The sequence below is a fragment of the Pongo abelii genome, chromosome 14, assembly GCF_028885655.2.
Source record: "Pongo abelii isolate AG06213 chromosome 14, NHGRI_mPonAbe1-v2.0_pri, whole genome shotgun sequence".
NCBI lineage: Eukaryota > Metazoa > Chordata > Mammalia > Primates > Hominidae > Pongo > Pongo abelii.
The window spans coordinates 84,820,421-84,845,951 of record NC_071999.2 but is presented as its reverse complement, the minus strand read 5'-3'; the positions used below and the strand labels follow the sequence as shown (position 1 = coordinate 84,845,951).

At 36.3% G+C, this 25,531-nt stretch overlaps 1 protein-coding gene and 1 long non-coding RNA gene across 2 annotated transcripts in view; one reads left to right on the top strand and one right to left on the bottom strand.

Annotated features, from left to right (window-relative positions):
* Positions 1 to 25,531, top strand: part of LOC134759900 (uncharacterized) — an 85,355-nt gene that overhangs the window by 23,768 nt on the left and 36,056 nt on the right. The gene's annotated exons all lie outside the window — the stretch shown is intronic.
* Positions 388 to 5,812, bottom strand: LOC100458225 (magnesium transporter NIPA2-like). Its single transcript, XM_063715072.1, is given in 5 exon segments — positions 388 to 591; positions 1,286 to 1,373; positions 4,235 to 4,271; positions 4,274 to 4,624; positions 5,809 to 5,812. Coding segments are annotated over 5 exon segments (684 nt in total).

Sequence of the window (25,531 nt, the reverse complement as noted above, 5' to 3'; positions counted from 1 at the left end):
ACTACTATGCAATGTCATTTAACAGCACTATTTTATTTATGCAATTAAACTTCTCCCTACTCAGTGTTACTATCCATTGATTAATGTACCATTTATTTTTACTGTTAATTCATTTAACAAACACTTTTTCAGGTCCAATTATGGGTCTGGAATTTGGTTGTATGCTGTACATCCAAAGGATTCTATGGCCCAGTGTGGAGATAAAATTCACAAATAATTATGATTCAGAGTCATATATGCTCATTAACATATGAGCAGGGGCAGAGATGCTTCTCAGAGGAAATGATAGTTAAACTTTACTCTGAGTGATGACCAGTTTTTAAGGAGGACAAGGCAGAGAAGGGGCATAAAGGAAGATGGAACAGTACTGGAGACACAAAAGGGGAGTTAGAAGTTGTTTATTCTGGCTGACATGTTGGCTGCCTGTGGAGGAGGCAACACTGGAAAAAGGTAGCTTACACCAGGCTCCTGAGATGTCAGTCGACTTGTAGATGAGATTGTGAGATTTGGACTTTCTTTTGCAGGTGGAGTCCCTGAAGGCATTTGTACAGGGAAGAGATATATTTTGATTTGTGTTTCAGAAAGCTGTCTCTGAGGGCAGGATGCAGAATCAGATCTTTAGCAAGCAGACAAGTTCGTCCAGATAGGATGAGAACTTATAGTAAGACCATGGAAATAAGGCTTTCCTAGCTGCCATTGTTAGCATATTAGGCTGCAAGTAATAAGTACTAAGCATTGGTCCTCCACTGGACCAAAGACTTTCTTAAATATGAGAACTGTATTTTATTCATCTTTGTGTGATCAATAATGTGTGATCCATAGCATGATGAAAAGAGTAAAGCATTTTTGAATCAGACAGGCTCAGGATCAAATGCCACCTCTATAACTTAGTAGAATGTATGGTCTTAGCTAAGTCATTTTGCCTTCTCATCTATAAAATGGGGCTAATAATACTTTTGCAGAGTAAGGACATTATGTAAAATACAATATGCCCATATGTCATTCTTATTATGGCCATAACTATGGTACACTCCACAAGTAAAGGAGAATATTAGGCTAGTACAAAAGTAATTGCTGTTTTTGCCATTAAAACTAATATTAGAGAATTTATGGGAAGGCCATTGCCCCTTGAATATACTTCGCTATTCACTAGAATGCTCTTGTGTCCAATTTTCTATACAGAAAATGCCTTTTCTTTCCATCTCCACCTGTCCAAAAGCTTCCTATACCTCATGTTCTTTTTTTCCCCACAGATTAATCTTTTAATTACATATTTCTTAAAAGCTGTCAGATTTCCATTTCCTTGGGAGAGATTTTCACCAGTGTGTTGTTTGATTCCACAGGTTAAGCTTCTTTTTTTTATTATTATTATACTTTAAGTTTTAGGGTACATGTGCACAATGTGCAGATTTGTTACATATGTATACATGTGCCATGTTGGTGTGCTGCACCCATTAACTCGTCATTTAGCATTAGGTATATCTCCTAATGCTATCCCTCCCCCCTCCCCCTCCCCCACAACAGGCCCTGGTGTGTGATGTCCCCCTTCCTGTGTCCATGTGTTCTCATTGTTCAATTCCCACCTATGAGTGAGAACATGCCGTGTTTGGTGTTTTGTCCTTGCGATAGTTAGCTGAGAATGATGGTTTCCAGCTTCATCCATGTCCCTACAAAGGACATGAACTCATCATTTTTTATGGCTGCATAGTATTCCGTGGTGTATATGTGCCACATTTTCTTAATCCAGTCTATCATTGTTGGACATTTAGCTTGGTTCCAAGTCTTTGCTATTGTGAATAGTGCCGCAATAAACAACGTGTGCATGTGTCTTTATAGCAGCATGATTTATAATCCTTTGGGTATATACCCAGTAATGGGATGGCTGGATCAAATGGTATTTCTAGTTCTAGATCCCTGAGGAATGGCCACACCAACTTCCACAATGATTGAACTAGTTTACAGTCCCACCAACAGTGTAAAAGTGTTCCTATTTCTCCACATCCTCTCCAGCACCTGTTGTTTCCTGACTTTTTAATGATCACCATTCTAACTGGTGTGAGATGGTATCTCATTGTGGTTTTGATTTGCATTTCTCTGATGGCCAGTGATGATGAGCATTTTTTCATGTGTCTTTTGGCTGCATAAATGTCTTCTTTTGAGAAGTGTCTGTTCATATCCTTTGTCCACTTTTTGATGGGGTTCTTTTTTCTTGTGAATTTGTTTGAGTTCATTGTAGATTCTGGATATTAGCCCTTTGTCAGATGAGTAGGTTGCAAAATTTTTCTCCCATTCTGTAGGTTGCCTGTTTACTCTGATGGTGGTTTCTTTTGCTGTGCAGAAGCTCTTTAGTTTAATTAGATCCCATTTGTCAATTTTGGCTTTTGTTGCCATTGCTTTTGGTGTTTTAGACATGAAGTCCTTGCCCCGCCTATGTCCTGAATGGTATTGCCTAGGTTTTCTTCTAGGGTTTTTATGGTTTTAGGTCTAACATGTAAGTCTTTAATGCATCCTGAATTAATTTTTGTATAAGGTGTAAGGAAGGGGTCCAGTTTCAGCTTTCTACATATGGCTAGCCAGTTTTCCCAGCACCATTTATTAAATAGGGAATCCTTTCCCCATTTCTTGTTTTTGTCAGGTTTGTCAATGATCAGATTGTTGTAGATATGCGGCATTATTTCTGAGGGCTCTGTTCTGTTCCATTGGTCTATATCTCTGTTTTGGTACCAGTACCATGTTGTTTTGGTTACTGTAGGCTTGTAGTATAGTTTGAAGTCAGGTAACGTGATGCCTCCAGGTTTGTTCTTTTGGCTTAGGATTGACTTGGCAATGCGGGCTCTTTTTTGGTTCCATATGAACTTTAAGGTAGTTTTTTCCAATTCTGTGAAGAAAGTCATTGGTAGCTTGTTGGGGATGGCATTGAATCTATAAATTACCTTGGGCAGTATGGCCATTTTCATGATATTGATTCTTCCTACCCATGAGCATGGAATGTTCTTCCATTTGTTTGTATCCTCTTTTATTTCATTGAGCAGTGGTTTGTAGTTCTCCTTGAAGAGGTCCTTCACATCCCTTGTGAGTTGGATACCTAGGTATTCTATTGTCTTTGAAGCAATTGTGAATGGGAGTTCACTCATGATTTGGCTCTCTGTTTGTCTGTTACTGGTGTATAGGAATGCTTGTGATTTTTGCATATTGATTTTGAATCCTGAGACTTTGCTGAAGTTGCTTATCAGCTTAAGGAGATTTTGGGCTGAGATGATGGGGTTTTCTAGATATATAATCATGTCATCTGCAAACAGGGACAATTTGACTTCCTCTTTTCCTAATTGAATGCCCTTTATTTCCTTCTCCTGCCTGATTGCCCTGGCCAGAACTTCCAACACTATGTTGAATAGAAGTGGTGAGAGAGGGCATCCCTGTCTTGTGCCAGTTTTCAAAGGGAAAAAAGAGAAGAATCAAATAGACGCAATAAAAAAATGACAAGGGGGATATCACCACTGATCCCACAGAAATACAAACTACCATCAGAGAATACTATAAACACGTCTACACAAATAAACTAGAAAATCTAGAAGAAATGGATAAATTTCTCGACACATACACTCTCCCAAGACTAAACCAGGAAGAAGTTGAATCTCTGAATAGACCAATAACAGGCTCTGAAATTGAGGCAATAATTAATAGCTTACCAACCAAAAAAAGTCCAGAAACAGATGGATTCACAGCCGAATTCTACCAGAGGTACAAGGAGGAGCTGGTACCATTCCTTCTGAAACTATTCCAATCAATGGAAAAAGAGGGAATCCTCCCTAACTCATTTTTTGAGGCCAGCATCATCCTGATACCAAAGCCAGGCAGAGGACACAACAAAAAAAGAGAATTTTAGACCAATATCCTTGATGAACATTGATGCAAAAATCCTCAGTAAAATACTGGCAAACCGAATCCAGCAACACATCAAAAAGCTTATCCACCATGATCAAGTGGGCTTCATCCCTGGGATGCAAGGCTGGTTCAACATACGAAAATCAATAAACGTAATACAGCATATAAACAGAACCAAAGACAAAAACCACATGATTATCTCAATAGATGCAGAAAAGGCCTTTGACAAAATTCAACAACCCTTCATGCTAAAAACTCTCAATAAATTAGGTATTGATGGGACGTATCTCAAAATAATAAGAGCTATTTATGACAAACCCACAGCCAATATCATACTGAATGGTTAAGCTTCTTAAGAACTTCATGTATATTAGAGTGATTGCCTTCATTGCTTTCTCGTCTTTTCAAAAAGACACAGGCAGACTTGCTAGACTAAAGCCGACATCTTTAAAGGCATGCAACAAGAATATCCCCACAATTATTGTAAAGAAGCCACTCAAAGTACCAATGATGTCATCAACAGGCATAACTTGCCACTTCTTAAAAAGGATAGCTGAACAAGTTAAAACTGATGTTGTAAAGATTGCATAATACATTGGGGTCACGATGAAAGTGTTGAATATATCCAGGGCCCTATTTAGGTAATTAAACTGTGTGCTCACACAGATGATGAGGCTCAGCAGCAGAACCCAGGCCAGGGAATGCTGCAGCACAGGCTTTCCAGCAAAAAGTTCCTTGCCTATCCGTCATTTTCAAATGCAAATGTCACCTCCACTTTAGTGGCTTTAGAGCTTTCTGCCTCCCTTAAGCCTCCATGGCTCTCAGCAGCTTTTTCCTTATGGTGCTTCTTCCTTCCTACCTAATACCAGAAAGATATTTGAGAACCAAACTTGTCTATTTCTGTAATCTTAAGAGGCTTTTCCAACTCTTTCCTTTTCATCTTCACTTGGCACCGAAAGTGGTATCATTCACATGGTAGACATTATGTCAATGTTAAATGAATGCAAAGTTAATTAATCATTTCTGGGCAGAAAGAGCAGGAAAAAGCTGCATGACGGGAGTCCATTCAGCAGGCTTTGATAAATGGGTAAGATTTGGATGGGCAGTGATGGAGAGGGGGCAATTCAGCACTTGTGGGGGTGCACAGTGCAGGAGTCTCCATTATTCAGGGCAAAGCACTGAGCAAGGACGTGGTGAGGGAAAAGGTGTATGATGAGAGAAAAGGGGTCCTGTGGAGAAAACTGGGAGGAAAACTCTTTTGGTCGATTGGGAAAAATGGGAGTCAAATGTGAGGGTCTGGAATAAAGTTTGTAATCTATAGTTAAATTCAAATCTTGCAGGCATGTTCAGGACAGACTGTGTGGAAGGAGAAAAGATTGGAGGCCTACCTTTTGGTATACTATGTTTTTACAGAGTAACGTGGGCTGAGCCACATTAGTGTGATAAAAATAAATATGAAAGGAAATGGGCTAGTGCTTGTGTGGCATTTAATAGGAGCTGGTAGTTGATTGCTTGGGGGAAGGGAAAAGGCTGAAGAAGTTGAAGTGAGGATGTTCGTGCCATTAGAAGAAATAGAAAATTTTCTGGAAGACATTTGTTCTGTGGAAGGTGATGATTTCTGTCTCCAATAGGTTGATTTTGAAGCCATCATGGTAGAAATCAAAAAGGTGATGGGATCTTGGGAGAGAAATCAGTGCTCAGGTGGAAGTTTTGAAAATCTTTTGTATTGACATTATGGTTGAATGGCAGATAGTCTCAATTCATACACTTGACTCTCATGGTGGGTGTGCCTGGGAGTGGATTGCCAGTTGGTGGAATAAAGTGGGAGAAGCTTAAACCATTTGTGATTATTCTTGGATCTTGTTCAAGCCTTTCTATATTTCTTTAGCACCTATATGGTGAGGGTGTTAAACCCAGACTTACGCATCTTTATAAAGTCCACATGAAATAAAAACAGGAAAAAAGTTTCTTTCAACTTGGATGGAACTAACAGGGCTACTGAGAGTCAGAAATTATCCTCAATTCCCTTAAGCCTTAGCTTCCAGAACTTAGGTCTTCCACATTTGAGGAAGATGTATTACTTTTGGGGTATTAAACATTTAAAATGTAACTCTCATTTTAAAAACAAATTCCCTTTCTCACTTTGGTTTTCTCCAGGAAAACACTCCTTAGGCATATTCATGGGTGAAGTTCTCTTAATAAGCAGTAGCTTCACCAGAAATTTGCCTGAGCAGTCCCCAACTCTAATATTGAATAGTTAGTCCCTGCTGACTCTTATAAATCGTGCCTTTAATGCATAAAACTGGTTTTGGTGGTTTTGTTTTAACATTGTACTCATACATGAAATAGTCCTCGAAATAAAGTCTAATAATAAAGAATGTGAACTAGGAACTAATGCTTGACTTTTGAGCAAGTATTCTTTTTTATTAACAATTGAGAGAATGCTTAGTGATTTTAGTTTATCAACATTGAGGACAGTCATTAAAAGAAAAAATATGAAATATTGTTCATATTGTCCCAATTACGTTACTATGTCATTTTTTCTGTTTTTGTTTTTTTGATGAGTTCAAAAATTTTATTTTTTCTCTAAGAAACGCCCTAATCAAATCTTTTTCTAAGACAAAAATAATTTTTAGATATTACCAAACACAAGTAAAATTCACACTTATTTTGTTGTAGAAAGATTTTTATTTGCTTATTTATTTTCTTGAAAGAATTTGAGGCAACTAGGTCAAATTTAAAGACTTGTTTTCTTTTCTCTCTCCCTCCTTCCTTTCTTTTTCTTTATTTTTTTCTGAAGATTTGGGAGTGTCTGGACTATCTATGTGAGAAGTAGGACCAGATGCTTTCGGAGTTGCTCATGTGCTGGGGTGGGGGGGGGGGAGCGGGTAGAGGAAAAGTTCTTCATTTGAATAATTTGGTCCTTGCTCCTTTAATCAATTCAGCATGTAATTGTGGGCTCACTTCAGAACAGTTGATCATTTATTTTGATAAAACAGTGATCTGTAGGAAGCATACAATACTTCCTCTTCCTTTTTAACACTTTAGGTCAAGAAGACCTATGGTTTGGTAAGGTCCTTGCCCTGGGAGTTAGTGACCTAGGTAGGTGTCAGTTCTGACCTAGACACATCTGAGACCCTGAGAAGATTCTCTTTCTCTGCTTCTCTGCTTCTGTAAGTTGAAGCGGTGGGATTCAATGATCTATGATCCTTTTTATTTTTACTTTTAAAGATTCTTTGAAGGTGTAGTTTCCAGGATAGCTGGAACTTTTCAAAACGATTCTCCTTTTCTTTTTCTTTTTTAGATTAAAGCAACAGCTCAGAACTCATTATGAGGAAAGAGGAAAGACCCTGGCTAGATATTCCCAGGGAAAGCAAGTTTCAGAGTGTACTCAGAAATCTGTATAGACAAAGCAGTTTGACCCACGTCATTGTAAACCTTGCTAAAATTTATTAGGAGAGGAAAATGATCAGCCAGGAGGATCCTTCTAGATTTATTTCTTAGTGCTTACATGAAAACATGCATTTTAAACTTAATATTAACATTCACTATCTAGATTTATACCTGGCAAAGAATATTGCCACAATTAGCTAGTTATTTCCATATTAGAGAGATGGAAAACTTTCTTCTCCTAGTGTTTGCTGTTTTTACAGATGCAGCTACTGGAAATTTGAAATGGGTCAAACTGCTTTTAACCTGGCTACCGTTACTCAATTTTATCAATTCTTCATTTTCTATTAGCAGAAAATCTGTTTCATGACTTCAATATATAAAAGAACACAAAGCAGCCTGAAGCAGAATATTGAACTAGTCAAACACACATGCTGCTGAGAATTAGAATAACTTGTATTTTTGCTCTGGGACTAGGCCAGGAGAATGTTGAGGCTGTTCATGCCTAACTTACCTTTCTCAATCTATTTCACCTGCTTCCATTTTTTTTGTTTAGTAAACATCTGCTTTCTATTAGATTGTTTTATCCCCTTAACCTTCATAAATGACAATTAAGTCCATCTAGTCTGTCAATAGCATGTCATTTATTTGTTGCTACAGCTGAGCCTGACCTTCATTGATTTTATTGGAGTAATTTGCTGGAAATGATTTTTTAATGTTAGATTTATTGCCCAGGCACTTCATTGTCAGATAATTGAAGTAAATTGTATTTTTTTTTCAAACCAAATGCAAGAAGTGCAGGAAAGAGATATATATATTATTTTGAATAATTATTTCCTATTGGGAAATATTATTATTGAGGTAGAGAGACATTAAATGTGATGTCATACACTTTTCAAGTTTGCAAACATAGATTGTTCTTGAGTCGTGCGCACTTTTCTCCCTTTTTGGCTTTTCCTTAAGGATAGCTGAGGTAGAAATAGGAGTTGGTAATGAATTACATTCAAAAATGATGTTGGAAATTAGATTAGATATATACCTAAATCTATCAAGTAGCTACACCACCACCTCTTACATAATGGGCCTTGCTATTGTGATTTAACTGCAGGCTAAATTATAAATATGCTGATGTTGCATAGTTAATCTTAGCTTTTACAGGGTATTATCTTATTCCCTCAGTATCGTGTTAACAAGGCTTTTTTATGTTGTGCGTTTGGTTCTCCAAAAATTTTGATTGTCTGCCCAGATGATAATTAGTATCTCAGTCCCTAAATGAGACTGTTTTGGTATTTGTTTATTCCAGTGGTGTTGTACTATATTTATATAGTAGAGGAGATACTGAGTGATGTAGTTTACATTTGGAAAAGTGTTGTGAATATATGACTTTTTCGATGCTGTGCTGTTGTGTCTCGGTGTCAGCAGGGACACATCAGGAAAGGTTTGCCAGCAAAGCTGCTGTTCTTGTTCTTCAGAAAATGGACTTGGTTTGACATAAAGGAGATCAACCTTCGAACTCCACTTGAGATACTAGCAAATGAAACATGCCACTATTCACACTCTAAATGATCATGCATTTTTGAGTAGGAAGTTTTCCAACATATGGAAACTAGTTAAGGAAAAGTAGACAGAACTTGAGTCTTATTGTTTAAATGAACTTGTTGGGTTTTTTTCCCTCCCTTGTGAGCAGAATCAAAGAAAGCCATCGTGTAATCAAAGACAGAAAGAACACTGGATCAAAATTCTCTAGAAATCTGTTCTAATGGCTGCAATTTCTCCATGCATTCATAATTGTTTTGAAGTCAAAAAAAGTGAAAACTATAATTTTTAAGGGTTTAAAAAACATATTTTATATAGTTAAAAGATTTTTGGAAATAATAGCCCTATTGTCAGTTTATAAGCTAAAACTATAACAACATGAATGGATATTGGTGACGCAATGGTTCTCACTCATGTTGCCCATGACTTCCTCTCCTGTCATATTCATTAACGTGAACTTAGTATCAGTTTTAATGAAGAACAGATAGATTATCACATCCCCAGGTTTTTTAAAATTCAAACTTGCTGCATCTGGAAAGGCAGTTATACATAGGCTTAGGAATGATTGTTTCAAATAATATTCCTGGAATAAAGTTCAGTAAAAGTAGAATCTGCTTTCAAATTAGGAGTCTGACGTAATAATTTCAGAGTAAAGACAGTCAGCAGCCAACAATGTCCTTCTCAATAGGTTGGACCCGGAGATTCAATTTTAATTTGAGCAGAAATTGTGGAGAAAAAGGGCTGCAAAGACTTGAGGGAAAAACTTCTTGCTTTTAAATTGTCACGTCTCTTTTCTCTCTCTGTTCCTGTCACTATTATTGATATAAAGAATCTATCAACGTATTTTTATGGGGGATTAAGAAAGGCTGACCTTTCTTTTGCAGGTGCAAATAGGTAGTTCTTCAGAGGCTGTAACTGAATGACAAGATAATTCTATCCATTTAATATTGAAGTGATGTTGATAGTATCATTCTTCTCGAGTTGGAAACAGGACAGTGTAGAGGCCTTTTCTGCCTCAGCCTGTTCTGCCCTGGGTGATGGATTTTTCCTCTGACTAATCGCTGTCACATTAACCCGCACTATTTCATCCTTCAGAGCTGTCAAGATAATGACGATAATCCAAGTGGCTCATTGTAGGTAAAGGAAATTATATGAGCAAAGTAATATCATAAAACAGTGTTTAAATATTTTAATTTCATTTGTCAGGGCTGCCCCAACACTTCATTACACATATAACCATCTCTCATCAGTGGAATTAGTGCATTATTCATTACTGTTAATTATTTTCACATAATGGCTGCCCTGATATATTTAACCTCCACATTATATCTCAGATAATGGGTCTGTAAAATTGAATTGTGTGAACAGTGGAGTTCTGAAGCTCATTTGCAGAACATCAAAGAACAAAGAAGAGGAAAAGAATTCTAAATGGGACATTTTGCCCAGCTGGGGCCAAACATTTGTTTCTGTCTGATTTGCATACAGAAAATAGGTGGTGTGGAAGTGGCTTAACACTATATAGGCTGTCTGCTCCTATTACTCAACCAATTAGGATTTGTTAATATCACACACATCAGAAGCAACTTGAGAATTATAATATGGAAAATGAAAGTTCAGAGAATACATAATATATACAAAATGTAATTTCCTTTTTGAGACAATTGTAATGGGCAAAAAAGAAGAGAGAGGGGGAAAGGATACTATCAAATTTTAGATTAATTATTTATTTTTATGAATACTTTAATAATAGACATTAAGTTTTGAAAAGTCATAAAACCTAAGAATAACCATAGAAGTCCATTTAGCTTTTAGTCACTCATTCTTATCATGGCTAGTACAAAATTTGCCACTTGTATTTATGATGATACTTTCTCAGTAACTTAAAGCCTTTCAACATTCATGCAAACAAAGCATCACTTTGGAATTACCAGCATCCTATGCATACAGGCCAGGTTTTTGCAATTTAATTATTCATGATTTTGAATTGCTATTCTTTTATAGAACATTTGACAAGCTTAATGATCCGATTAGCAATGTCTAAATATACCTGTATCCAGGTGTATTTTCCTTACAGTTTTCAGTGTAATTAAGTGAACCAAAAACCAACTGAAATTGGTAGAATCTGAGTCAGAATCTCCTGAGGGTGAGACTTCGACATGCATATATTTTGAAAGTGCTGCAAGAAATTCTGAGGGATTTCCTATGTGCAGACTCTTGGTTTTAGAGGTTAGGGGAGTGTGAAGCTCAATGCAGGCTCGTAGCCTCCCTTTATTGTTTTTGAATGACTCCTTAATTTTTGTATTTTTAAAAATCTTCTCCTTTAAAAATTTTTTTAAAATTATTTCATGTTTGTGGGTACATAGTAGGTGTATATATTTATGAGGTACATGAGATATTTTAATACAGGCATGCAATGTGTAATAATCACATCACGGAGAATAGGGTATCCATTCCCTCAAGCATGTATCCTCTGGGTTACAAACAACTGTTGTGTTTTTAAAACATGTTTTAAAATAATAAATTTTATTATCCATATTTGAGGTTTATAATACGATATTATTGGATACATATAGGTAGTAAAATGTTCACTATAGTGAAACAAAATAACATACCTCTCATCTCATATAGTTTTTTTTGACAAGAGCAGCTAAAATCTACTTATTTAACAAAAATTATTAATCCAATACAATTTTATTTTATTATTAATATCTATTGTCTTCATGTTGTATGTTAGATGGTTAGACTTGTTCATCTTACATATCTGCTACTTCATATACTTTGACTTACATCACCATCTCTGCTCCCCAACCTCCTAGCCCTGATTACCACTGTTTTATTCTCTATCTTTATACATTTGATCTTTTTGTTTATTTGCTTGTTTCCACTGATAAGTGAGATCATGCAATACTTTTCTTTCTTGCCTGGCTTATTTCATTTAGCATAATGTCTTACAGGTTCATCCGTGTTGTGGCAAATGGCAGGATCTTATTCTTTTAAAAGCTGACAGACTGTTAGTTTGTTTTCACATCTTGGCTATTGTGAATAATGCTGAAGTAAACATGGCAGTGCAGATGTCTTTACGAGGGAGTGATTTCATCTCCTGTGGATGTATACCTAGAAGAGGGATTGCTGGATCATATAATAATTCTATTTACAATTTCTTTAGGAATCTCTATACTGTTTTCTATAATGGCAGCACCAATCTACATTCCCAACAGTGTGCTAGGGTTCCCTTTTCTCCACACCCTTGCAAACATTTATCTCTTGTCTTTTTGATAATAGCTGTCCTAATGGGTGTGAGGTGGTATCTCACTGTGATTTTAACTTTCACTTCTCTTAATGATTAGTGATGTTGAGCACCTTTTCACATCCCTATTGGCTACTTTATGTGTTCTTTATAGAAATGCCTATTCAGGTCCTTTGGCTATTTTTTTTTCTATTTTTCTTCTTTAATTTTTTTAATTTCCATTGGTTATTGGGGAACAGGTGGTGTTTGGTTACATGAGTAAGTTCTTTAGTGGTGATTTGTGAGATTTGGGTGCACCTATCACCTGAGCAGTATACACATCATTCAATTTGTAGTCTTTTATCACTTACCCCCTTCCCACCATTTCCCCCTGAGTCCCCAAAGTCCATTGTATCATTCTTATGCCTTTGCATCCTCATAGCTTAGCTCCCACTTATGAGTGAGAACATATGATGTTTGGTTTTCCATTCATGAGTTACTTCACTTAGAATAATAGTCTCCAATCTCACCCAGGTTGCTGTGAATGCCATTAATACATTCTTTTTTATGGTTGAGTAGTATTGCATTGTGTCTATATACACACACACACACACACACACACACACACACACCACAGTTTTTATCCACTCATTGATTTATGGACATTTGGGTTGGTTCCACATTTTTGCGATTGTGAATTGTGCTGCTATAAACATGCATGTGCAAGTATCTTTTATGCATAATGACTTATTTTCCTCTGAGTAGATACCCAGTAGTGGGATTGCTGGATCAAATGGTAGTTCCACTTTTAGTTCTTTAAGGAATCCCACACTGTTTTCCATAATGGTTGTACTGGTTTACATTCCCACCAGCAGTGTAAAAGTGTTCCCTGCTCACCACATTCATGCCAACATCTACTATTTTTTGATTTTTTTGATTACGGCCAGAGGCCATTCTACTGGGAGTAAGGTGGTATTGCATTGTGGTTGTGATTTGTGCTTTCCTAATCATTAGTGATGTTGAACATTTTTTCATATGTTTGTTAGCCATTTGTACACCTTTTTTTGAGACTTGTCTATTCATGCTCTTTTTGATGGGATTGTTTGTTTTTCTCTTGCTAATTTGTTTGAGTTTGTTATAGATTCTGGATGTTAGTCATTTGTCAGATGTAAAGATTGTGAAGATTTCCTCCCATTCTGTGGGTTGTCTGTCTACTTTGCTGACTGTTCCCTTTGCTGTGCAAAAGCTCTTTAGTTTAATTAAGTCCCAGCTCTTTACCTTTGTTTTTATTTTATTTGCTTTTGGGTTCTTGGTCATGAAATCGTTGCCTAAGCCAATGCCCAGAAAGGTTTTTCCAATGTTATCTTCTAGAAAATTTTTTTTTTTTGAGATGGAGTCTTGCTCTGTTGCCCAGGCTGGAGTGCAGTAGTGTGATCTTGGCTCACTGCAACCTCCACCTCCCAGGCTCAAGTGATTCTCGTGCCTCAGCCTCCCGAGTAGCTGAGATTACAGGCACGAGCCACCATACTAGGCTAATTTTTGTATTTTTAGTATAGATGGGTTTCACCATGTTGGTCAGGCTGATCTGGAACTCCTGACCTCAAGTGATCTGCCTGCCTCGGCCTCCCAAAGTGCTGAGATTACAGGTGTGACCCACTGTGCCCGGCCATCTTCTATAATTTTCATAGTTCTAGGTCTTAGATTTAAGTCCTTGATCAATCTTGAGTTGATTTTTGTATAAGGTGAGAGATGAGGGTCCAATTTCATTCTCCTACATACGGCTTTCCAATTAACCCAGCACCATTTGTTTAATAGGGTGTCCTTTCCCCACTTTATGTTTTTGTTTGCTTTGTCAAAGATCAGTTGGCTGTAAGTATTTGGGTTTATTTCTGCGTTTTCTATTCTGTTCCATTGGCCTATGTGCCTATTTTTATAGCAGTACTATGCTGTTTTGGTGATTATTGCCTTATAGTATAGTTTGAAATCAGGTAATGTGATGCCTCCAGATTTGTTCTTTTTGCTTAGTCTTGCTTTGGCTATGTGGGCTCTTTTTTGGTTCCATATGAATTTCAGGATTTCTTTTTCTAGTTCTGTGACAAATGATGGTATTTTGATGAGAATTATGTTGAATTTGTAGATTGCTTTTGGCAGTTTGGTCATTTTCACAATATTGATTCTACCCATCCATGAGCATGGGATGTGTTTCCATTTGTTTGTGTCATCTATGATTTCTTTCATCAGTGTTTTGAGTTTTCCTTGCAGAGTGTTTCACCTCCTTGGTTAGGTATATTCCTAAGTATTTTATTTCATGATTGTAAAACTATTGAGTTGAGTTCTTGATTTGATTCTCAGCTTGGTTGCTGTTGGTGTATAGCAGAGCTACTGATTTGTATACATATCCGGAAATTTTGCTGAATTATTTTATCAATTCTAGGAGCTTTTTGGAGGAGTCTTTAGGGCTTACTAGGTATACAATTATATCACCAGCAAACAGCAATAGTTTGACTTCCTTTTTACCGATTTGGATGCCCTTTATTTCTTTCTCTTGTCTGATTGCTCTGGCTAGGACTTCCAGTACTATGTTGAAGAGAAGTGGTGAGAGTGGGCATCCTTGTCTTGTTCTAGTTCTGAATGGGAAGGCTTTCAACTTTTCCACATTCTGTATAATGTTGGCTGTGAGTTAGTCATAGATGGCTTTTATTACATTGAGGTATGTCCCTCGTGTGCTGATTTTGCTGAGAGTTTTAATCATAAAGGGATGCTGAATTTTGTTGAATGCTTTTTCTGTGTCTATTGAGATGATCATGTAATTTTTGTTTTTAATTCTGTTTATGTGGTGTATCACGTTTATTGACTTGCATATGTTAAACCATTCCTGCATCCCTGGTTTGAAACCCATTTGATCATGGTGGATTATATTTTGGATATGTTATTGGATTTGGTTGGCTAGTATGTTGTTAAGAATTTTTGCATCTATATTCATTAGGCCTCACCCAGCTTCCACAAAACCCAGAAGGCAGTTATCACTCTCACCATGCCCCCCACAACAGGACTGAGTCTGTTTCCAGGCAGTGGGTGAGCAGGGCTGAGAACTTGCCCCAGGCTACCAGCCTCCCAGCTGCAAAAGCAAGTGGGGCTTTTGTGCTTCCCCACCTGTGGAGTCTGCACACAAGATTTACGCCTTCCCCCAAGTTCTGGCCAGGAGACTTCTCATTCAGTTGGAATTGTTACAAAGTTCAGCGGGAAGTTTTCTTCTCTCTTTGCCCTTTTCCCAGTTCCACTGACAGCCCTCTCCAGGTAGCCCTATGAGACAAGTCAGAAATGGCTTCCCTGGGAACCCAGAGATCCCAAAGGGCTTTTCCCGCCACTTCCTTTACTCCTGTATTTCACTCAGCTCTCTAAATTGACTCAGCTCCAGGTAAGGTCAGAATCTTCTCCCGTGATCTAGACCTTCAGGTTCCCAGGTGAGGGTGTGTGTTTGGGGGCAGACAATCCCCCTTTCCTACTTCCACAGTTTGGGCACTCACAGTATTTGGCATGTCTCCCAGGTCCTGTAGGAGCAATCTCGTCTGTGGGTTCTCTTGGCTTTCCTGAATTTTTCCTGCAGTAGTTCTGGAGCAAAAGTTCATGATGCGAGACTCCACATGCTACTCTGTCCATCTGAGTGGGAGCTGAAATCTAGTCCTGTCTCCCATCCACCATGATCCTCCTTTGTCTATTTTTTAGTTGGGTTATTTGTTTTTCTGCTATTGAGTTATAAGTGTTCTTCATAAATTTTGGATATTAACCCCTCATTAGATATGTGGTTTGCAAATATTTTTTCCAGTTCATAGGTTGCCTTTTCATTTTGCTGTTTGTTTCCTTTGTTATGTAGAAGTGTTTTAGTTTGATGTAGTCCCATTCATTTTTTTCTTTTGTAGCCTAAGCTCATGTTGTGATAGCCAAAGAATTATTAACATATCCATCATTTCACCAACTTATTTTTGTGGTGAGAATATTAAAAATCTAGTCTTTTAATTATTTTGAAATATGTAATACATTATTATTAACTTGTGGTCACCATGCAGTGCAAAGATCCCCAAAATTTATTCCTCTAGTGTAACTGAAGCTTTGTTCCCTTTGATCAAGATCATCCCTTTGCCTCTTTTGCCTCCTTCCACAAACCTCTGGTAACTACCTTCTACTCTCTGTTTCTATGAGGGCAACTGTTATAAATTCCACATATAAGCGGCTAATACAATATTTGTCTTTCCATACCTGGCTTATTTTACTTAGCGTAATGTTTGCTGTATTCATCCATGTTGTGAATGACAGAATTTCCTTTTTTTTAAGGCTGTGTAGTATCCCAAACACTGTATGTACATATATAGTATCCCAAACACCATATACACGTATGTAAAATATTTTTTTGTCCATTCATTTGTTTCTGAACACTTAGATTGCTTCCATTGCTCTGCTGCTGTGAATAATGCTGAAATGAACACAGGAGTGCAGATATCCCTTTTACATACTAATTTTAATTTCTTTGGATATATACCAAGAAGTGGAATTCCTGTATCACCTGGTAGCTCTATTTTTTTTTGAGGTACTTTCATACTGTTTTCCATAATGGTTATACTAATTTACATTTCCACCAACAGTGTACAGGGTTCCCTTTTTTCCACATTCTTGTCAACACTTGTTATTATTCTTTTTTTTAATAACAACCATTCTAACAGGTGTAAGGTGACATCTCATTGTGGTTTTAATTTACATTTCCCTGGTGATTAGAGATGTTGAGCATTTTTTCGTATATCTGTTGTCTATTTGTATTTCTTCTTTTGAGAAACGTCTGTTCAGATTCTTTGCCTATTTTTAAATTAGGTTGTTTTCTTCCTGTTGAGTTGTTTGAGTTCTTTATTTATTTTGGGTATGCCAGATATATGGTTTGCAAATATTTTCTCTCTTTTTGTCAGCTATCTCTTCATTTTATTGTTGTCTTTGTGGTGCAGAAGCTTTTCAGTTTGATATAATTAGATTTGGCTATTTTGCTTTTGTTGCCTGTGCTTTTGCAATCCTATTCAAGAAATCATTGCCAGGACCAATGTTGGGGAGATTTTCCCCTATGTTTTCTTTTATTAGCTGTAGTCTTAAATCTTATATTTAGGTCTTTATCCATTTGGAGTTGAGTTTTGTAGTATTAGGTAAGGGTCTGGTTTTATTCCTTTGCTTGTGGATGTCCAGTTTTCCCAACATTATTTATTTAGGAGACTATCTTTTACCCATTGTGTACTCTTGGCATGGTTTTTCAAAAAATCAATTGACTGTAAATAGTTGTGTTTAGTTTCCTGCTTTCTCTACTGTTTTATTGGTTGATGTGTGTGTTCTTACGCCAGTATCATGCTGTTTTGATTGCAATAGATTTATAATCTATTTTAAATCCAGGTAATATGATGCTTCCAGCTTTGTTCTTTTTGCTCAGGATTACTTTTGGTATTAAAGGTCTCTTGTGGTTCCATATTACTTTTAGGATTTATTTTTCTATTTCTGTGAAAAATGCCATTGGAATTTTGATTGGAATTGTATTGAATTTTTAGATTGCTTTAGGTAATATGAACATTTTAACAATATTAATTCTTTCAGTCCATAAACACAGAATATCTTTTTAGTTTTTGTGTTTTTAAATTTTTTCCATTAATGTTTTATAGCTTTCAGTGTACAGATCTTTCAACTCCTTGGTTAACTTTACTCCCAGTATTTTATTTTATCTTTTTTTTTTATGCTATTGTAAATGAGATTGTTTTCTTAATTTTTTTTGGATTGTTCATTGTTGGTGTATAGAAATGTTACTGATTTTTGTGTGTGGTTTTTATAACCTACAACTTTATTGAATTTATCTATCAATCTTAACTTTTTTGGGGGATGGAGTTTTTAGAATTTTCTGTGTATAAGATGATGTCATCAGCATCAAAGACAATTTTGCTTTTTTCATTTCCTACATGGATGTCTTTTTTTTTTTTCTTGCCTAATTCCTCTGGCTGGTACTTTCAATACTATGTTGAATAAATGTGGCAAGAGTGGGCATCCCTACCTTGTAGTGGGTCTTCGCAGAAAAACTTTCAGTTACTTCCCATTTATTTGGATTTAAGCTGTATTTCAAAAATGAACTTTATTATGTTGAGAAATTTTCCTTCTATACCTAAACTGTTAAAAGTTTTTTTTAATCAAGAAAGTATACTGAACTTTGTCAAATGCTTTTTCTGTCAGTCAAGATGATCCTATGAATTTTATGTTATTCTGTTAATGTGACATATCACATTGATTGATCTGCATATGTTAAACCAGACTTGCACACCTGGGATAAATCCCGGTTGGTCATGATGTGTATTATTTTTGTTGTATTATTAAATTTGGTTTCATAGTATTTTATTGAGGATTTTTGCACCAAGTTTCATCAGACATATTAGCCTGTAGTTTTCTCTTTTTGCAGTATCTTAGTCTGGCTTAGGTGTTATCGAGGTGATCTTGGCCTTGTAAAACATGTTTGTATATGTTTCTTCTAGCTCTATTTTTTAAGTAAAAGTTTATAAAGTATTGGTAATACTTCTTTTTAAATGTTTGGTAGAATTCAGCTATGAAGCCATCAAATATTGGGCTTTTCTTCTTTGGAAGATTTCTAATTACTACTTCAGTGTCTTAATTTTTTTTATTGGCCTGTTCAAGCTTTCTATTTCTTCCTGATTCAATCTTGGTAGGCTATATTTTTCTAGCAATTTATTCATTTCTTTTAGATTATTCATCTTTTTGCCATATGATTTTTATAACAGTCTCTTATGATCTTTTTAATTTCTGAGACATCTCTGTTGTAATATCTTTACTTTTACTTCTGATTTCATTTATTTGAGTCTTCATTACATTGTATTTAGTCTAGCTGGAGGTTTGTCAATTTTGTTTATGTTTTAAAAAATAATCCTGCTTTTATTATGTTTTCTATTTTTTGTTCTTTATTTGATTTATTTCTGTTCTGACTTTTATTATTTCATTCCTTCTGCTACTCTGAGTTTAGTTTGTTCTTTTTTTATTTTAAAATCTCCTTGAGGCATAATTTTAGGATATTTACTTGGAAACATTCTACTTTTTTAATGTAGGCATTTATTGCTGTAAACTTCCTGTTTAGAACTGCTTTTGCTACATCTCAGAGGTTTTGCTAAGTTGTGATTCCATTGTTATATGTCTCAAGGTATTTTTAAATTTCCCTTTTGATTTATTCCTTGACCAATTGATTGTTCAGGAGCATATTTAATTTCCATGTATTTGTAAATTTTCTAAGATTCCTCCTGTGGTTATTGATTTCTAGTTTTATATCATTGTGATCAGAAACAATACCAGATGTTATTTGAATCTTCTTGAATTTTTTAAGACTAGTCTTATGATCTAACATATGGTATATCCTGGGGAATGTTCCATCTGAGCCAGAGAAGAATGTATATCCTATTGCTATCAGATGGCAAGTTCTACATATGTCTGTTAGGTTCATTTGGTGTAAAATGCAGTTGATGTAAGTATTTTGTAAATAACTTTCTGTCTGGTTGATCTATCCATTTTTGGAAGTGGGGAAGTTTCATACTACAATTGTATTTGCTATCTATCTCTCCTCTCATGTTCATTAATGTTTCCTTTTTATATTTAGGTGTTCGGATGTTGGATGCATATATATTTACAATTGTTATGTCCTGTTGATAAGTTGACCCCTTTATCATCAAATAATGACCTTGTCTCTTTTTGCCAATTTTTGACTTAAAGTCTATTTTACCTGATGTAAGTATAACTACTCTTGTTCTTTCGTTACTATTTACATGGAGTATCTTCTTCCATCCCTTCACTTTCAGCCTATGTGTGTCCTTAAAGCTAAGCTAGATCTCTTGTAAGCAGCATATAGTTGGATATTATTATTTTTTCTTTAATTTTTCAACTCTTTTATTTTTCAACTCTTGGCAGAATTGGTTATTAACATTAAAACATAGTTTTTGTTAGTTTAACACTGTCTATAGAAAATGGCATCTCACTGTTTTAACATGTATTCTTTTTTTTTTTTTTTTTTTTTACTATCCTGGTCACTTTATGTGTTTTGGTTGCAGAGTTTAATCCATTTCCATTTAAGGTTATTATTTATAAGTAAGAATTTACTCCCACCATTTTGTTGTTTTCTAGTTGTTTTGTAAATCTTTTTGTTCCTTTCTTTCTTTGTTGTGTACATTTTGTTTTTGGTGTTTTGCTATAGTACTAAGCTTTTATTTCTTTCTCTTTCTTGTTCCTGTATCCATTGTGGCTTTTTTCTTTGTGATTACCAAAAGGCTTACATGATGCTTAGTTTTGAACAAGAATAATAAGTGCTGCCTCATGGCAGCAGCTATGTATTCTTGGCTTCCTTTACTGCTATCATGAAGGGCAATGTAGAAAGTCACTCAATAACTGCTTGTTAAATCTACTTTGCCTTTGTCAGGTATTCACTGCTATAATTATACCAGAATTAATTTCAAATCTATACATTTTCTTTCTTTTGTATTAAAAAACTTTTTTTGAGACAGGGTCTTGCCCTGTCATCCAGGCTGGAGTACAGTGGTGTGATCATAGTTCACTGCAGCCTCAACCTCCCAAGCTCAAGAAAATCTCCCACCTCAGCCTCTCAAGTAGCTGGGACACAGGCACACACTACCATGCCCAACTAATTTTCTATTTTAGTTTTGGTAGAGATGGGGTCTTGTTTTGTTGCCCATGCTGGTCTCAAACTCCTGGGCTTAAGTGATCCTCTTGCCTCGGCCTCCCAAAGTGCTGGGATTACAGTCATGAGCCACTATGCCCAACCTGGATTTTGTTTTGTTTTGTTTTATAGATCAAGTTCCATGAGTGGGATTTACCATTTTTATGGCTCTTGGTACATTTTGTTAAGTAGATTTCTAAGAGTTGCATTAATACTATCATAACAATATATAAATGTAATACTTTTATTGCACTCTTGGCAGAATTGGCTATTAACATTAAAGCATAGTTTTTGTTTAACACTGTCTATAGAAAATGGCATCTCACTGTTTTAACGTGTATTCTTTTTTTCTTACTATCCTGGTTTAACACTTCTCTTTTTTATTTACAATTTGTTTTCTGTGAATCATCTCTTAGTTATCTAAGACTCTTGGCTATTTATCTAATGATTTGTTAGTTTTTTTTGCGTGTGTTTTTGAGATGGAGTCTCGCTCTATCACCCAGACTGGAGTGCAGTGGCACCATCTCGACTCACTGCAAGCTCTGCCTCCCGGGTTCATGCCATTCTGCCTTAGCCTTCCAAGTAGCTGGGACTACAGGCACCCGCCACCATGCCCAGCTATTTTTTTTTTGTATTTTTAGTAGAGATGGGGTTTCACCGTGTTAGACAGGATGGTCTCGATCTCCTGACCTTGTGATCTGCCCACCTCATCCTCCCAAAGTGCTGGGATTACAGGCGTGAGCCACTGCTCCCAGCCTGTTAGTATTTTTCTTAACAAGTTTAATGAATTTTTCTTAACAAGTTTAATGATTTCTTCATATAATAAATGTATTATACTTTGTATTGCTCTTATTTACTGCAAACATCTTTTATTGTATGTTGTTTGCATTCTTATTTAGGCTTTGTTTACTTGCATCAAAGTTTTCTCATTTTGTATGTAACCAAATAAATTGATTTTTTTTCTGGTAAGTTTTGTCCCCCTGTCTTCAAGACTTAAGACATAATCACAATTAGCTATTTTTAAAAATAAATTATATTGAGTCCAGAGATGTTCGAAAAATATAGTGGAGAAAGTCTAACAACATAGTTGAAAATGAAATTATGATAATTTACCGCTTTGTATGTTACACCATTCTTTTATTTTAATGAATTAGGTAAACTCCCTCACTGAATACCCACCGTGAGAATAGACCTAGCTGGTGGGATATAAACGGAGGAGGAGTTCATCTCTGCCACTAACTTCCCTCTTGTTCTCATTCATTTTGTACCATATGGTTAAGTTGTCCTATAGTATCAATCTAGCACATCATCACATAAAATAATATCTCAAATTTTGGCCTGGACATTGAAATATTTCTTTTATTGTTGCCTCTATATAATGTTTAAATTGTATATCCATTGCCTAATGCCAAGCGAACATTGTCTGATAGTCATTTATTAAACATTTATTGAGCTTCTACCACGAACTAGCAATGCTGAAAATAACCAAAAGCAATCCCTGTCTTCAAGGAGCTCATAGTGCAGTCAGCTCATTCCTCCTAGAATATTCTCTGTATTCTGCTTCTGGAAACTTGCTCCATTTTTCTCAGTATACTTAAATATTCCTATATCTTAAATACTCCTTCACAGCAGTACCTATTTTTTTAAGGCTCCCATTCAAATCCTATTTTATCTAGTAAACTTTCTATGTTAACTACACCCATGTTGGCAAGAATGATGTTTTATCTCTATTATAACATTTCATTTTTATAAGCTTCATAATAAAGTTATTGATATATCCCTCTGTCTCCTCCACAAGACTTTGACATTTATGACAATAGCAGTTTGATCTTATTCAACTTTGTATACCCCCTCGTGCGTAGCAAGGTTTGTGCTCATGGTAGGAAATGAGTAAATATTTGTAGTTTTTTCTTTTCTTCTGTTCATTGAAAGGTCAAAATTCAAGATTATAATCAACTCCTCCAATATTGAGTCACAATTACCATGATTTTTGCCATTCTTCAATTTGTGTACTTATTGACACTCTAGAGATGCTGTGCTTTCCACAGGACTCAAATTTAGTATCCAGTAGGTGTTCAGTAAGTTTTCTTGACTGACAGTCTGAAAAGGTGGCAGTAAATCTGTGTACAGAATCTGCAATAACATTTGTTATCCACTTAGTTTTTCCTATATTTCTGTATTCTTGCAATTTAAAAAAAAAGGGCACAAAATTTAGTCAATGGATGCTTGATAAACCAGTTTTTTGGTTGAAAATCTTGCTTTAGTACCATGCCAAGTGTTAATTTATATAACTTCCTGTTTTTGTCATTTGCTAAAAAGGTTTCTTTCACAACTGCCAAGTGGCAAAGGGGTTTCGGCTCTTTCCATTAAGTTTTAATAAAACATCCTGTAGTACAGATATCCTTTACCTGGCTCATCTGGGAGGTTTGGAAGAGATCCATTTATTTTACTTCAAGTTTGTTACATCCTTCCATTTCAGTGGCAAATCCCAGGGCACCGTTACGGCCCAGAAAGGTTGGTGTTCATTTGGTTAGAGACTTAGGAAAGATTACTATTTGCTGTCAGTGTCAGAATGTGTCATAACAGGGGTCCTCCTTTTATCTTTACTTGGTAACCCTATGAATGAAGACAATCTGATGTTTCTAATGAAAGTGACTTTTATAAACAAGTCATCCCCCACTGCTTGCTGGACAAATAGCAAGGCCAGTCCTACGGAAGATTGGGAAGCTGAGAAAGTTTGCTTTTATTCCTTTCCTATCATTTTTTCAGAGCCACTTTGTCATCTTAGAAAGCATCCCTTATTGTGTGACTTGCCTATTCCTTCCTTCGGTGTCCTTTTATCCAGGCTTTATCTCTGACATTTATTCTAGAGACACTTCTCTATCTTCCACTTTCCTCAGCTCCTGCCACCTTAATAGGAAGGTAAATAGGAAGTGTTTCTGATCTCTTACTATGACTCTGGCACTGCACTAAGCACCTGATATGTATTATCTCATCAATCCTTAAAGCTATCCCATGAGTTGGCTATTATCAGCATCATTTTTCAAATGAAATAACCAAGTCTTAGTTTGAAAGATTTGCCCAAGATCACACAGCAAGTGTGGCAGATGGTAATTTTTACAGATGATCACAGCACCATCTCTCATCCTGCATGTTCTTCCATAATGTGACCTTGCCACTGTGCCCATTAAGGGTTTGGGTCTGTGTCCCTTCCTTCTTTTGAATCTGGGTGGGTTTATGATGACTCCTCCTAAAGGAATCTGGCTGCTGTGATGTGGACTTCTGCACCTGGAAGATAAAAGGCACAGTAGCTTCTGCCTTGGTCACTGAAACACTTGTGCTTGAAGCTCTGAGCTGCAAAGTGAGAACTCTAATTACCCTGAGATGGCTACATTCTGTCAAAGTCAAATCACATGGGGAGGTCACATGTAGATGCTCTGGCTGCCAATCCTAGCCTTTGAGTCATTTCATTTCCGGTGCCAAACATGTGACCATGAATGAAGCTGTCTTGGACCTTCCAGATCAGCTCACCCAACAGCTGAGATGACCTTAATCAGTGCTACAAAGGGCAAAAGTATCAATGAGATGAACACTTCCACAAATTCCTAGCTCACAGAATCTGCAAGAAAAAAAATCATTGAGTTTTGGGGTATTCTGTTACATAGCAAAAGTAACTGGAACAGCTAGTAAGTGGTAGAACCTGAATGGGAGCTGGGCATTCTGACTCCAGAGTTCTCACACTTCATCCCTAAAGATGAACAGTCCCACAATAATCTATGACACCGGTGTTTGCATATAACAGGATCTTGCCTTAACTGCAAGGACTCAATTTCTAATGGCAAAATTTCTGGCACCAGTGGAAAGGTTGATGGTATCCTCACATCAAATCAAGGTGCTCATTATCTATTTCACACTAGAAAGACATTAGCCCTGATCATTGAATACTTTGTATAATTTATTTTATTTACTACTTATTAAAAAACGCATTTTCAACTTTTTATTGGAATGTAACACACATATAGAAAAAAGCACAAATTATAGGTGTATCATTTAATAAATCATCATAAAGTTAATTCTCCCATGTAATCACAACCCAAGCAATAAATAGAAGGGAATAAGGAGTTGTCTCTTCATTGCTATAAGAGTTCTTATATATAGCAACTTATTTGTTGCTTTACACTACCATGAATTTAGAAAATGAGTAATAAAATGTGGTAGACTTTTTTATATAAGAAGCAAATTAAATATTATAGAATTAGCTTTGGGTTTGGTGGCATCTATTTGGCTCCACAGGGACTTTTATTCTTATTTCCAAGTTTGCAGACATGGTGGCCCCCACTTAGTCCCCCTACCTACTTGGCTGCTGGCTCTCCACAAAATGGTGTGCTCAGATAGAGCTAAGTTTGCACATATACTTTGCATGTTTATGACCATCTGTGTCAATCATGATTTTCTGTCTTAGAACACCTTACTCCCGCTTCTTGGCCCTTGTAATGCTACTCCTCCATTCCTACCTCTGGAAGATCTTCCCTGACCTCTCACTGCTCCCCTACCCCAACCCTCACTGTTCCCAAGGACTCCAGGGTAATGTAGTATTGCTCTCTTCAGACTTCCTGACCATATGTGATTATCTCAGTTATGATGTTTTTCTCACTGGCTTGCAATTATTTGTACACATTTCTGCCTGCCAAAGAAATTGTGAGCTCCTAAAAGGTAGGACTTACCTAGCATATTTCCTGCCACATTGCAGGAAT